General features: G+C 46.9%; 1 protein-coding gene across 1 annotated transcript in view; it reads left to right on the top strand.

Annotated features, from left to right (window-relative positions):
• LOC139382864 (protein FAM168A-like) overlaps nucleotides 1-9576 on the top strand; it is a 115767-nt gene extending 106191 nt beyond the window's left edge. Inside the window, exons 5-8 of the mRNA XM_071127104.1 lie at nucleotides 6921-7084; nucleotides 7723-7903; nucleotides 8167-8300; nucleotides 8931-9576. Coding sequence (XP_070983205.1) covers nucleotides 6921-7084; nucleotides 7723-7903; nucleotides 8167-8282 — 461 coding nt within the window. The 3' untranslated portion in view covers nucleotides 8283-8300; nucleotides 8931-9576. The remainder of the gene's footprint in view (nucleotides 1-6920; nucleotides 7085-7722; nucleotides 7904-8166; nucleotides 8301-8930) is intronic.
• Nucleotides 9577-14349: the final 4773 nt, after the last annotated feature.

Raw genomic sequence — 14349 nt, 5'->3', positions numbered from 1 at the left:
TCAAGCACTGTGGAAATGGCATGTTATAGAAGGGCCGAGCTCAAAAACACCCCTAAACGTTGTTTTAGAAACGGCACTGGGCCCCTAAACGTTGTTTTAGAAACGGCACTGGGCCCCTAAACGTTGTTTTAGAAACGGCACTGGGCCCCTAAACGTTGTTTTAGAAACACCACTGGGCCCCTAAACGTTGTTTTAGAAACGGCACTGGGCCCCTAAACGTTGTTTTAGAAACACCACTGGGCCCCTAAACGTTGTTTTAGAAACACCACTGGGCCCCTAAACGTTGTTTTAGAAACACCACTGGGCCCCTAAACGTTGTTTTAGAAACAGCACTGGACCCCAAAACGTTGTTTTAGAAACGGCAAAGCTCTCAGTATAGTGATGCAGGTCTTTTAGATACTGTACACGTGAAATTGTGCCTTTCAAAACTTTATCCGCAACGTTACATTCCATTTACCTCTCTGTCCATTCTTCAGGTGACTGCCTAAATAAACAAAACACTACACGAGGGAAACATAGTATATTGAAAGCATGGGGTGCTTCCACACAGGAAGTTCCAGACACTTGTAGAATCCATTACAGTATCCTACGAGACTTTAGTGATGAGGCTCTCCAACAAGGAGACTGTAGTAATGAGGCTCTTCCACGAGGAGGAGACTATACTGATGAGGCTCTACCACTAGGAGACTGTAATGAGGCTCTACCACTAGGAGACTAGAGATGAGGCTCTACCACTAGGATAATGTAATGACGAGGCTCTACTACTAGGAGGAGACTGTAGTGATGAGGCTCTACCACTAGGAGGAGACTGTAGTGATGAGGCTCTACCACTAGGAGGAGACTGTAGTGATGAGGCTCTACCACTGGGAGGAGACTGTAGTGATGAGGCTCTACCACTAGGAGGAGACTGTAGTGATGAGGCTCTACCACTAGGAGGAGACTGTAGTGATGAGGCTCTACCACTAGGATGGAGACTGTAGTGATGAGGCTCTACCACTAGGAGGAGACTGTAGTGATGAGGCTCTACCACTAGGAGGAGACTGTAGTGATGAGGCTCTACCACTAGGAGGAGACTGTAATGATGAGGCGCTACCACTAGGAGGAGACTGTAGTGATGAGGCTCTACCACTAGGATACTGTAATGATGAGGCTCTACCACTAGGAGGAGACTGTAATGATGAGGCTCTACCACTAGGAGGAGACTGTAATGACCAGGCTCTACCACTAGGAGGAGACTGTAGTGATGAGGCTCTACCACTAGGATACTGTAGTGATGAGGCTCTACCACTAGGAGGAGACTGTAGTGATGAGGCTCTACCACTAGGAGGAGACTGTAGTGATGAGGCTCTACCACTAGGAGGAGACTGTAGTGATGAGGCTCTACCACTAGGATACTGTAATGACGAGGCTCCTGGTGGCCCAACGCCCTGTTAAGACACTTTATATGGGTGTTTCCTTTATTTTGGCAGTTACCATAATGAGGATGATGAATTGATTTGCAGTTTGGGGTAGGTTTCTCTAAAACATGTGAAATCACAGGAAAGGTTTCTGTACCTTTTGGAATATTCCATCTACATAAATAATTGATGTTTGGTTGTAAAAAATAACTTCTCCTTTAAGCCTTATACCAGTCTTGGTCCATTAGTGCAGCGCATATACATCAAATCAAATGTATTTATATAGCCCTTCTTACATCAGCTGATATCTCAAAGTGCTGTACAGAAACCCAGCCTAAAACCCCAAACAGCAAGCAATGCAGGTGTTGAAGCATATAAAGAAAGCACTATTAGAGGATATAGGACTATTGACATGCACTAAATGTAAACAGTACAATAGTGGTATGTGGGTGGGGAGCTAGGTGACAAAGCAGGATGTATAGAAGACTGTAATGATGAGGCTCTACCACTAGGAGGAGACTGTAGTGATGAGGCTCTACCACTAGGAGGAGACTGTAGTGATGAGGCTCTACCACTAGGAGGAGACTGTAGTGATGAGGCTCTACCACTAGGAGGAGACTGTAATGATGAGGCTCTACCACTAGGAGGAGACTGTAGTGATGAGGCTCTACCACTAGGAGGAGATTGTAGTGATGAGGCTCTACCACTAGGAGGAGACTGTAGTGATGAGGCTCTACCACTAGGAGGAGACTGTAGTGATGAGGCTCTACCACTAGGAGGAGACTGTAATGATGAGGCTCTACCACTAGGAGGAGACTGTAGTGATGAGGCTCTACCACTAGGAGGAGACTGTAGTGATGAGGCTCTACCACTAGGAGGAGACTGTAGTGATGAGGCTCTACCACTAGGAGGAGACTGTAGTGATGATGCTCTACCACTAGGAGGAGACTGTAGTGATGAGGCTCTACCACTAGGAGGAGACTGTAGTGATGAGGCTCTACCACTAGGAGGAGACTGTAATGATGAGGCTCTACCACCAGGAGGAGACTGTAGTGATGAGGCTCTACCACTAGGAGACTGTAATGATGAGGCTCTACCACTAGGAGACTGTAATGAGGCTCTACCACTAGGAGACTGTAATGATGAGGCTCTACCACTAGGAGACTGTAGAGATGAGGCTCTACCACTAGGAGGAGACTGTAATGATGAGTCTCTTCCACTAGGAGGAGACTGTAGTGATGAGGCTCTACCACTAGGAGACTGTAATGATGAGCCTCTACCACAAGGAGACTGTAGTGATGCGGCTCTACCACCAGGAGGAGACTGTAATGATGAGGCTCTACCACAAGGAGACTGTAGTGATGAGGCTCTACCACTAGGAGTCTAATGATGAGGCTCCACCACTAGGAGGAGACTGTAATGATGAGGCTCTACCACTAGGAGACTGTGATGATGAGGCTCTACCACTAGGAGACTTTAGTGATGAGGCTCTAACACTAGGAGACTGTAATGAGGCTCTCCCACATGGAGACTGTAGTAATGAGGCTCTACCACTAGGAGACTTTAGTGATGAGGCTGTAACACTAGGAGGAGACTGTAGTAATGAGGCTATACAGCTAGGAGCAGACTGTAGTGATGAGGCTCTACCACTAGTAGGAGACTGTAGTGATGAGGCTCTACTGGTGATGTTACCAGGGCTACGTTCAGTAGACTACTTGTGATGTTACCAGGGCCACGTTCAGTAGACTACTGGTGATGTTACCATGGCTACGTTCAGTAGACTACTGGTGATGTTACCATGGCTACGTTCAGTAGACTACTGGTGATGTTACCAGGGCCACGTTCAGTAGACTACTGGTGAAATTAAAAGGGCCACGTTCAGTAGACTACTGGTGATGTTACCGTGGCTACTGTTACGAATCTCTTTTGGCCCAACAGTCTAGGGGGGATGGTAGTGAGACCCGTAACATAACTCATGTAAATTATAATAGTGACAAAGTAAAAGTGAACGAAATAACCACGACAACCGAAATAATACCGTCAAACTCAGGGTTTATTTCTAAACACACGGTAATGGGGGGAAGCAGGAAAAGGGGCTGAGCTGGACCCAAGGAAAGAAACAAATATGCAAAAACACCCCTAAGCTAGACTAGCCTATTTCAACAACAGCTAACTAACTAACCAAAAATACAGTGGGTGGTCCGCCCAGTTCTAACTAGTGTGTTTTAACAAAGTTTACCTACGGGTAGTGTATGCCCATGGGCGACTTGTCTTGGTTTCCCCTTTTCCCACCAGCAACAAACAAACACCATAACCAAAACAATACTCACAGGTGATGACAAGGTGCTATGGAGGTGCTCAAACAAAAGAGAGGTTAATTAATACACAGAGAGCGCGTACAAAACAGAGGTCTACAAACATGGCATTTACAAAGATATTGTGCTACTGAAATCTATCAAGAGCAGAGATCTACCAACATGGGATTTACAAAGATTGAGCTCTCCTGAAATCTACAAAGAACAGCGATCTACCAACATGGCATTACAAAGAGATTGAGCTCTCCTGAAATCTACAAAGAACAGCTATCTACCAACATGGCATTACAAAGATTGAGCTCTCCTGAAATCTACAAAGAACAGCTATCTACCAACATGGCATTACAAAGATTGAGCTCTCCTGAAATCTACCAAGAACAGCTATCTACCAACATGGCATTACAAAGATTGAGCTCTCCTGAAATCTACCAAGAACAGCTATCTACCAACATGGCATTACAAAGATTGAGCTCCTGAACAAACAAATGATGGGGTTTTTAAACCATGGGGAAGGAACTGTGATAGGGTAGGAAACAGGAGGAGGTGTGTCTTCTGATTGATGGGTTGATTGTTGACTGATTGGGGAGTGATGATTTTCACCTGTGAGGGGAGAAGGAGAGAAAAGAAACACACAGGATACACACAGACACAGGATACACACAGACACAGGATACCTGTATCCGTAACACTACGTTCAGTAGACTACTGGTGATGTTACCATGGCTACGTTCAGTAGACTACTGGTGATGTTACCATGGCTACGTTCAGTAGACTACTGGTGATGTTACCAGGGCCACGTTCAGTAGACTACTGGTGATGTTACCATGGCTACGTTCAGTAGACTACTGGTGATGTTACCATGGCTACGTTCAGTAGACTACTGGTGATGTTACCAGAGCCATGTTCAGTAGACTACTGGTGATGTTACCATGGCTACGTTCAGTAGACTACTGGTGATGTTACCATGGCTACGTTCAGTAGACTACTGGTGATGTTACCAGGGCCACGTTCAGTAGACTACTGGTGATGTTACCATGGCTACGTTCAGTAGACTACTGGTGATGTTACCAGGGCCACGTTCAGTAGACTACTGGTGATGTTACCAGGGCTACGTTCAGTAGACTACTTGTGATGTTCCCATGGCTACGTTCAGTAGACTACTGGTGATGTTACCATGGCTACGTTCAGTAGACTACTGGTGATGTTACCATGGCTACGTTCAGTAGACTACTGGTGATGTTACCAGGGCCACGTTCAGTAGACTACTGGTGATGTTACCAGGGCCACGTTCAGTAGACTACTGGTGATGTTACCATGGCTACGTTCAGTAGACTACTGGTGATGTTACTAGGGCCACGTTCAGTAGACTACTGGTGATGTTACCATGGCCATGTTCAGTAGACTACTGGGTATGTTACCATGGCTACGTTCAGTAGACTACTGGTGATGTTACCAGGGCCACGTTCAGTAGACTACTGGTGATGTTACCATGGCTATGTTCAGTAGACTACTGGTGATGTTACCATGGCTACGTTCAGTAGACTACTGGTGATGTTACCATGGCTACGTTCAGTAGACTACTGGTGATGTTACCATGGCTACGTTCAGTAGACTACTGGTGATGTTACCATGGCTACGTTCAGTAGACTACTGGTGATGTTACCAGGGCCACGTTCAGTAGACTACTGGTGATGTTACCATGGCTACGTTCAGTAGACTACTGGTGATGTTACCAGGGCCACGTTCAGTAGACTACTGGTTATGTTACCATGGCTACGTTCAGTAGACTACTGGTGATGTTACCAGGGCCACGTTCAGTAGACTACTGGTGATGTTACCAGGGCCACGTTCAGTAGACTACTGGTGATGTTACCATGGCCACGTTCAGTAGACTACTGGTGATGTTACCATGGCTACGTTCAGTAGACTACTGGTGGTGTTACCATGGCTACGTTCAGTAGACTACTGTTGATGTTACCATGGCTACGTTCAGTAGACTACTGGTGATGTTACCAGGGCCACGTTCAGTAGACTACTGGTGATGTTACCAGGGCCACGTTCAGTAGACTACTGGTGATGTTACCAGGGCCACGTTCAGTAGACTACTGGTGATGTTACCATGGCTACGTTCAGTAGACTACTGGTGATGTTACCAGGGCCACGTTCAGTAGACTACTGGTGATGTTACCATGGCTACGTTCAGTAGACTACTGGTGATGTTACCATGGCTACGTTCAGTAGACTACTGGTGATGTTACCAGGGCCACGTTCAGTAGACTACTGGTGATGTTACCATGGCTACGTTCAGTAGACTACTGGTGATGTTACCAGGGCCACGTTCAGTAGACTACTGGTGATGTTACCATGGCCACGTTCAGTAGACTACTGGTGATGTTACCATGGCTACGTTCAGTAGACTACTGGTGATGTTACCATGGCTACGTTCAGTAGACTACTGGTGATGTTACCAGGGCCACGTTCAGTAGACTACTGGTGATGTTACCATGGCTACGTTCAGTAGACTACTGGTGATGTTACCATGGCTACGTTCAGTAGACTACTGGTTACGTTTCCATGGCTACGTTCAGTTGGAAAAACATTCTTGAACGTTGCAAATAGAAAACCATGAATAGAACCAACGTTATTTCTTATTCCACATGTCAGAGAGGCATGTTTGTTCGACATACCATTTTTCTATCTGATCGTTCCAAAACATTGCATCCTGCTGAACGCAGCCCAGGTTGTTAGCCATAGCTAGCTAATGAGGTAACATGACTGAACAAGGTGTATCCTGAACAAATGGTTAACGGTCCGGTAGCGTAGTTTTACAACGTCTTTATGAATGTCAAATGTGGCGCGTCACTATATAAATAAAGAGAACGTGGACTTCATCGTCAGATTTTAGTCAAGATAGAGACAAAACTATTTTTAGTCCATAGAAATTAAGAATAAAAAATCATTTAGCCATTTCTGGGTCTATTTCGTCAGTAGTAGTGTCTTCAACTGGAAAATGTGTTTTTTGACAAATATTTTAGTCACCATTTTTGTTGACAAAATGAATACTGTGCTAATGGTACCTCATTAGGACTGAGAGGAAGGCTGTGTTACCCTGATGCATGTGTCTTGGCTGTCGGACTTATGTTGGTCTCTCTCTCTGTGTGTGTGTGTGTGTGTGTGTGTGTGTGTGTGTGTGTGTGTGTGTGTGCAGGATACACAACAGCGGGTACTCCATATAAAGTGCCCCCCACCCAGATGAACGGAGCCCCCCCGCCCTACTCCCCCTCTCCCAACCCCTACCAAACAGCCATGTACCCCATCAGAAGTGCCTACCCCCAGCAGAGCATGCAGAACCTGCAGAACTTATATGCACAGGTGAGCACACACACCCTACTCCACCAGCTCCTACCATCAACAGCTTCTACACACACACCAATACACAATCCTAACCTCAGCAAACACACACACCCTACTCCCTCAATGTCTTCCCTCAGTAGAACCTTTATGTAAGGTAAGCACACGCGCACACGCGCACACACACACACACACACACACACACAAACCCTACTCCCTCAATGTCTACCCTCAGTAGAACCTTTATGTACTGGTAAACACACACACACACACACACACACTACTCCCTCAACATCTACCCTCAGTAGAACCGTTATGTACTGGTAAACACACACACACACCCTACTCCCTCAACATCTACCCTCCGTATAACCGTTATGTACTGGTAAACACACACACACACACACACACACACCCTACTCCCTCAACATCTACCCTCCATAGAACCGTTACGTACTGGTTAACACACACACACATACACCCTAACCTCTCTCTCTGTCTCCCTGTAGGCAGCAGCGTATTATGGCCAGCCAGTGTATGCGGCCCAGCCCTATGTAAATCAACACACTACTCACATAAACACACACTAACACAGACACACTCTAACACAGACACACTCTAACACAGACACACTCTAACCTCTGTCTCTGTGTCTGTAGGCGTATTACACCCAGCCTGTGTATGCTGCTCAGCCTCAGCCTCATGTAATCCACCACACTACAGTGGTTCAGCCAAACAGCCTGCCCTCAGCCCTCTACCCCGCCCCGGTCCAAGCCCCTAGAAACAACGGAATGGCTGCCATGGGGATGGTTGCCGGGACCACCATGGCTATGAGTGCAGGTCGGGCTGATGACTGAGGACGCTGATGTAGCTACAGCATGTGTTGTTGAAGATATTTTCATATTAAATACCTTTTTGAATGATTTCATTTCATTTCCTATGCTTAAACTTGAGTTATGCTAAAATGATTATATTGCTGTTGTGTGTTTTTTGGTGTAAACTCTTATTAGTTTTGGTCGGTGCCATATTGACCATAGTGCTGCGGTCAAAACAACAGTGACAAAATGACACCCGACGCTGATGACTCGTGTGTCGTCCTGTAGGAACCCTGCTGACCACACCTCAGCACGCTCAGCTGGGAACGCATCAACACGTCACCATGCCGCAGTTCCGGCCCCAGGGTGCACCTGGATATAGCTATGTCCCGCCCCACTGGTAGACCCCCACCCCACGAGAAGTAAGTCATGTGACTAGCACTCCTTTACTAGCTCGCTCTCTTTCGCTTTCCTAATTTCTCTCCTTCTCTCTCTCTCTTTCGCTGTCCTCATTTCTCTCCTTCTCTCTCTCTCTCTTTCGCTTTCCTCATTTCTCTCCTTCTCTCTCTCTTTCGCTGTCCTCATTTCTCTCCTTCTCTCTCTCTCTCTTTCGCTTTCCTAATTTCTCTCCTTCTCTCTCTCTCTATCGCTTTCCTCATTTCTCTCCTTCTCTCTCTCTTTCGCTTTCCTCATTTCTCTCCTTCTCTCTCTCTCTTTTGCTTTCCACATTTCTCTCCTTCTCTCTCTCTTTCGCTTTCCTCATTTCTCTCCTTCTCTCTCTCTCTCTTTCGCTTTCCTAATTTCTCTCCTTCTCTCTCTCTCTATCGCTTTCCTCATTTCTCTCCTTCTCTCTCTCTTTCGCTTTCCTCATTTCTCTCCTTCTCTCTCTCTCTTTTGCTTTCCTCATTTCTCTCCTTCTCTCTCTCTTTCGCTTTCCTCATTTCTCTCCTTCTCTCTCTCTTTCACCCTTTCCAAGTCATCTTATAATTCCAAATGTCCACATTCCACTCTCAAATCAATCCAATGTTTTCTCACTTTCTCTGTGGTTTCAGATCTGGAGTCCGACATGGTATGCAACTACTCCAGTCTTACACAGGCTTCTTATGGTCACCATGGCAACGTCACATCTGTCTGCAACAACAAAACTAAAGTGTTGCAGAGGCTTCTTACGGTCACCATGGCAACCTCACACCTGTCTGCAACAACAAAACTAAAGAGCAACGGACACTTGCTGCATCCTCGAGGGTTTTACAAAAGCTGATTGATATTTTTTGGTTTACTCAACGATTCTTTTCTTTTCCTCCTTTGATTCGCCAATATGTCGTGTCATTACATTGTTTTTTACATTGTTACATCATCATTGGAACTCCAGAGTGATTGACCAATCACGAGTGTCTGTTGCTCTGCTCGTGTACTGTGTGCTGCTGCTGTGTGTCAGAGGTGGGAATGTACTGGCCACGTCCTGCTCCATCCCTGTCATCATCACCACCTTTATCATCACCACCTTTATCATCACCACCTTTATCATCACCACCTTCATCATCACCACCTTTATCATCACCACCTTTATCATCACCACCTTCATCATCACCACCTTTATCATCACCACCTTTATCATCACCACCTTTATCATCACCACCTTCATCATCACCACCTTTATCATCACCACCTTTATCATCACCACCTTTATCATCACCACCTTTATCATCACCACCTTTATCATCATCACCTTTATCATCACCAGCTTTATCATCACCACCTTTATCATCACCAGCTTCATCATCACCACCTTTATCATCACCACCTTCATCATCACCACCTTCATCATCACCACCTTCATCATCAACACCTTTATCATCACCACCTTTATCATCACCACCTTTATCATCACCACCTTTATCATCACCACCTTCATCATCACCACCTTTATCATCACCACCTTTATCATCACCAGCTTTATCATCACCACCTTTATCATCACCACCTTTATCATCACCACCTTCATCATCACCACCTTTATCATCACCACCTTTATCATCACCAGCTTTATGCTGCCAAGTGTTCTAACCAGATATCAGCACAGTGCTTTGATTGAATTTAATTAGAGTTGTTTTAATCTCTTACTTTTACCTTTCCAACAAAGCACTGTGTTAGAACAGCAAACCTGTCGTTGTCTTTACATCCTGTGTGTTAGAACAGCAAACCTGTCGTTGTCTTTACATCCTGTGTGTTGGAATAGCAAACCTGTCGTTGTCTTTACATCATGTGTGTTGGACCCCAAACCTGTCGTTGTCTTTACATCCTGTGTGTTGGACCCCAAACCTGTCGTTGTCTTTACATCCTGTGTGTTGGACCCCAAACCTGTCGTTGTCTTTACATCCTGTGTGTTGGAACAGCAACCCTGTCGTTGTCTTTACATCCTGTGTGTTGGACCCCAAACCTGTCGTTGTCTTTACATCCTGTGTGTTGGACCCCAAACCTGTCGTTGTCTTTACATCCTGTGTGTTAGACCCCAACCCTGTCGTTGTCTTTACATCCTGTGTGTTAGACCCCAACCCTGTCGTTGTCTTTACATCCTGTGTGTTGGACCCCAAACCTGTCGTTGTCTTTACATCCTGTGTGTTGGACCCCAAACCTGTCGTTGTCTTTACATCCTGTGTGTTAGACCCCAACCCTGTCGTTGTCTTTACATCCTGTGTGTTAGACCCCAACCCTGTCGTTGTCTTTACATCCTGTGTGTTGGACCCCAAACCTGTCGTTGTCTTTACATCCTGTGTGTTGGACCCCAAACCTGTCGTTGTCTTTACATCCTGTGTGTTGGACCCCAAACCTGTCGTTGTCTTTACATCCTGTGTGTTAGAACAGCAAACCTGTCGTTGTCTTTACATCCTGTGTGTTGGAACAGCAAACCTGTCGTTGTCTTTACATCCTGTGTGTTGGAACAGCAAACCTGTCGTTGTCTTTACATCCTGTGTGTTAGAACAGCAAACCTGTCGTTGTCTTTACATCCTGTGTGTTAGAACAGCAAACCTGTCGTTGTCTTTACATCCTGTGTGTTGGAACAGCAAACCTGTCGTTGTCTTTACATCCTGTGTGTTGGACCCCAAACCTGTCGTTGTCTTTACATCCTGTGTGTTGGAACAGCAAACCTGTCGTTGTCTTTACATCCTGTGTGTTGGACCCCAACCCTGTCGTTGTCTTTACATCCTGTGTGTTGGACCCCAACCCTGTCGTTTTCTTTACATCCTGTGTGTTAGACCCCAAACCTGTCGTTCTGATCTTCAGTTCATCTTCCACTTCTGATAGCAAGGGTTGTCTTCCAGCTTATAGCTGTTTCTTAGATAGATCTGTAATGACTAGATCTGCTGTCTGACTAGATCCGCTGTCTGACTAGATGCAGCATCACAATGGCCACAGTACTTACCAGTTACTGAATTCGTTTCAATCTAGAGGTATTTTGTCATTAAGCTTAAACCTATAAATTACAATATATATATTTATATAGCTGTGTGTGCGTGTGTGTGTGTATGTGTGTACAGGATGTGTGGTCATGCACACAGTCACACAATTACAGATACACACAGTCTTGCATAATTAACCTTGTGGGGACACACAATTCAGTCCCATTCAAAATCCTATAAAAACACACACAAGTCATACTTAAAGCAGGATCACTTAATGTCAATCAAATAATCCTATGTGGAATCAAACAACACAGTTAACCACACACACACACACACACACACACACACACACACACACACACAGAGAGTACATTAGACTACCACTCGGACTGATAGCGTGTTGATGAACATGTTTAGGAGTTTAAGGGATGTGGAAGCACTGGGCAGGGTGACGTGGAAGAGGGGGGGAGGGTCAGGAGAGGAGTGGAGGGGGGGGGGTTCAGGAGAGGAGGGGAGGGTCAGGAGAGGAGGGGAGGGGAGTGGAGGGTGGGTCAGGAGAGGAGGGGAGTGGTGGGTCAGAAGAGGAGTGGTGGGTCAGGAGAGGAGGGTCAGGAGAGGAGGGGAGGGGAGTGGAGTGGTGGGTCAGGAGAGGAGGGGAGGGGAGTGGTGGGTCAGGAGAGGAGGGGAGGGGAGTGGTGGGTCAGGAGAGGAGTGGTGGGGAGTGGTGGGTCAGGAGAGGAGGGGAGGGGAGTGGAGTGGTGGGTCAGGAGAGGAGGGGAGGGGAGTGGTGGGTCAGGAGAGGAGTGGTGGGTCAGGAGAGGAGGGGAGGGTCAGGAGAGGAGGGGAGTGGTGGGTCAGGAGAGGAGGGGAGGGGAGGGGAGGGGAGGGGAGTGGTGGGTCAGGAGAGGAGTGGTGGGTTAGGAGAGGAGGGGAGGGTCAGGAGAGGAGGGGAGTGGTGGGTCAGGAGAGGAGGGGAGGGGAGTGGTGGGTCAGGAGGGGAGTTGTGGGTCAGGAGGGGAAGGGGAGTGGTGGGTCAGGAGAGGAGGGGAAGGGAAGGGAGGGGAGTGGTGGGTCAGGAGAGGAGGGGAAGGGAGGGGAGTGGTGGGTCAGGAGAAGGGAGGGGAGTGGTGGGTCAGGGGGGGGGGGGGGTGGAGTGGAGGGGTGGGTCAGGAGGGGAGTGGTGGGGTGGGTCAGGGGGGGAGTGGAGTGAAGGGGTGGGTCAGGAGGGGGGTGGTGGGGTGGGTCAGGGGGGAGTGGAGGGGAGTGGTGGGTCAGGGGGGGAGTGGAGGGGTGGGGTGGGTCAGGAGGGGAGGGGAGTGGTGGGTCAGGAGAGGAGAGAGCATCAGGGAACGGTGTGTGTGCCATGTTTCAGGGTTTTAATAGATGAGTATGAATCACAAGATCTGTGAGGCACGGGTCATTACAAAGCATTTACAGTGTATCGAAGTAGATCAAGTCGTTTACTTGCAATAATAAGAGAACATGCCTCGTTATACGGTTACCGCACAGTCATTATTTTAGTCATTTAGAATTAATAATTTTTAAATCCTAATTCTGGTCATCCTTAAGTCTGCATTATGGACTCTGTATCCAGCTTCAATCCCTTTGAATCACTGTTACTGTAATCTGAGGTGGCAGCAGTACATAGCAGAGTTCACTGTTACTGTAATCTGAGGTGGCAGCAGTACATAGCAGAGTTCACTGTTACTGTAATCTGAGGTGGCAGCAGTACATATCAGAGTTCACTATTACTGTATTCTGAGGTGGCAGCAGTACATATCAGAGTTCACTGTTACTGTAATCTGAGGTGGCAGCAGTACATATCAGAGTTCACTGTTACTGTAATCTGAGGTGGCAGCAGTACATATCAGAGTTCACTATTACTGTATTCTGAGGTGGCAGCAGTACATATCAGAGTTCACTGTTACTGTAATCTGAGGTGGCAGCAGTACATATCAGAATTCACTGTTACTGTAATCTGAGGTGTCAGCAGTACATATCAGAGTTCACTGTTACTGTAATCTGAGGTGGCAGCAGTACATATCAGAATTCACTGTTACTGTATTCTGAGGTGGCAGCAGTACATATCAGAGTTATTGTAATAATCTCACAAGGAAGCGTTGCACAATAAATAACCAGACGACAATAATTTCTACTAGGTACCAGGTAGCTAGACCTCATAGTGAAACAGAGAGAGGCAGTTTAAACTGGCATTTAGGAAAACTAAACAATAGATATTAAGCGTTCAGTAAGGTGTCCTTAATCCTGATAATGTTTGTACTAGTTAGTATAATTCTCAACAAAAGAAAATGGCTTATTGTTGTTCATGAGCATTTATTTAATCAACCACTATTTCAGTGTTGTTTCACATTGAGGTTAAGAAAAAAAGATGGCGTGTTTTTCCTTCCGTGATCTTTTGAGCGTGGGGATGATTCATTTTCAGGTGTAGTGTAGCATGGAGCGTCATGCACCACAATGCAGTCTATTTATACACTGAGGGGTTGTGTGTGTTACTGCAAAGCATGCTGGAATCAACATGAAGAAATACACTACCTTTTAGAATCTAAGAAATCAGACATTACCCCCTCTCTCACGTTGTCCCTCTCTTCTTCGCTCTCTCACGCTGTCTCTCTCTCCATTTCTCACGCTGTCCCGCTCTCTCACGCTGTCTCTCTCCCTCCCTCTCTCACGCTGTCCCTCTCTTCTTCGCTCTCTCACGCTGTCTCTCTCTCCATTTCTCACGCTGTCCCGCTCTCTCACGCTGTCTCTCTCCCTCCCTCTCTCACGCTGTCCCTCTCTCTCCCTCTCTCACGCTGTCCCTCTCTCTCACGCTGTCTCTCCCTCCCTCTCTCTCACGCTGTCTCTCTCTCCCTCCCTCTCTCTCACGCTGTCCCTCTCTCACGCTGTCCCTCTCTCTCACGCTGTCCCTCTCTCTCACGCTGTCCCTCTCTCTCACGCTGTCTCTCTCTCACGCTGTCTCTCTCCCTCTCTCACGCTGTCCCTCTCTCTCACGCTGTCTCTCTCTCCCTCCCTCTCTCTCCCTATCTCACGCTGTCCCTCTCTCTCA

The sequence above is a fragment of the Oncorhynchus clarkii genome, chromosome 24 (genome assembly GCF_045791955.1).
Source record: "Oncorhynchus clarkii lewisi isolate Uvic-CL-2024 chromosome 24, UVic_Ocla_1.0, whole genome shotgun sequence".
Taxonomy (NCBI): domain Eukaryota; kingdom Metazoa; phylum Chordata; class Actinopteri; order Salmoniformes; family Salmonidae; genus Oncorhynchus; species Oncorhynchus clarkii.
This window is presented reverse-complemented; position numbering and strand designations above follow the sequence as displayed.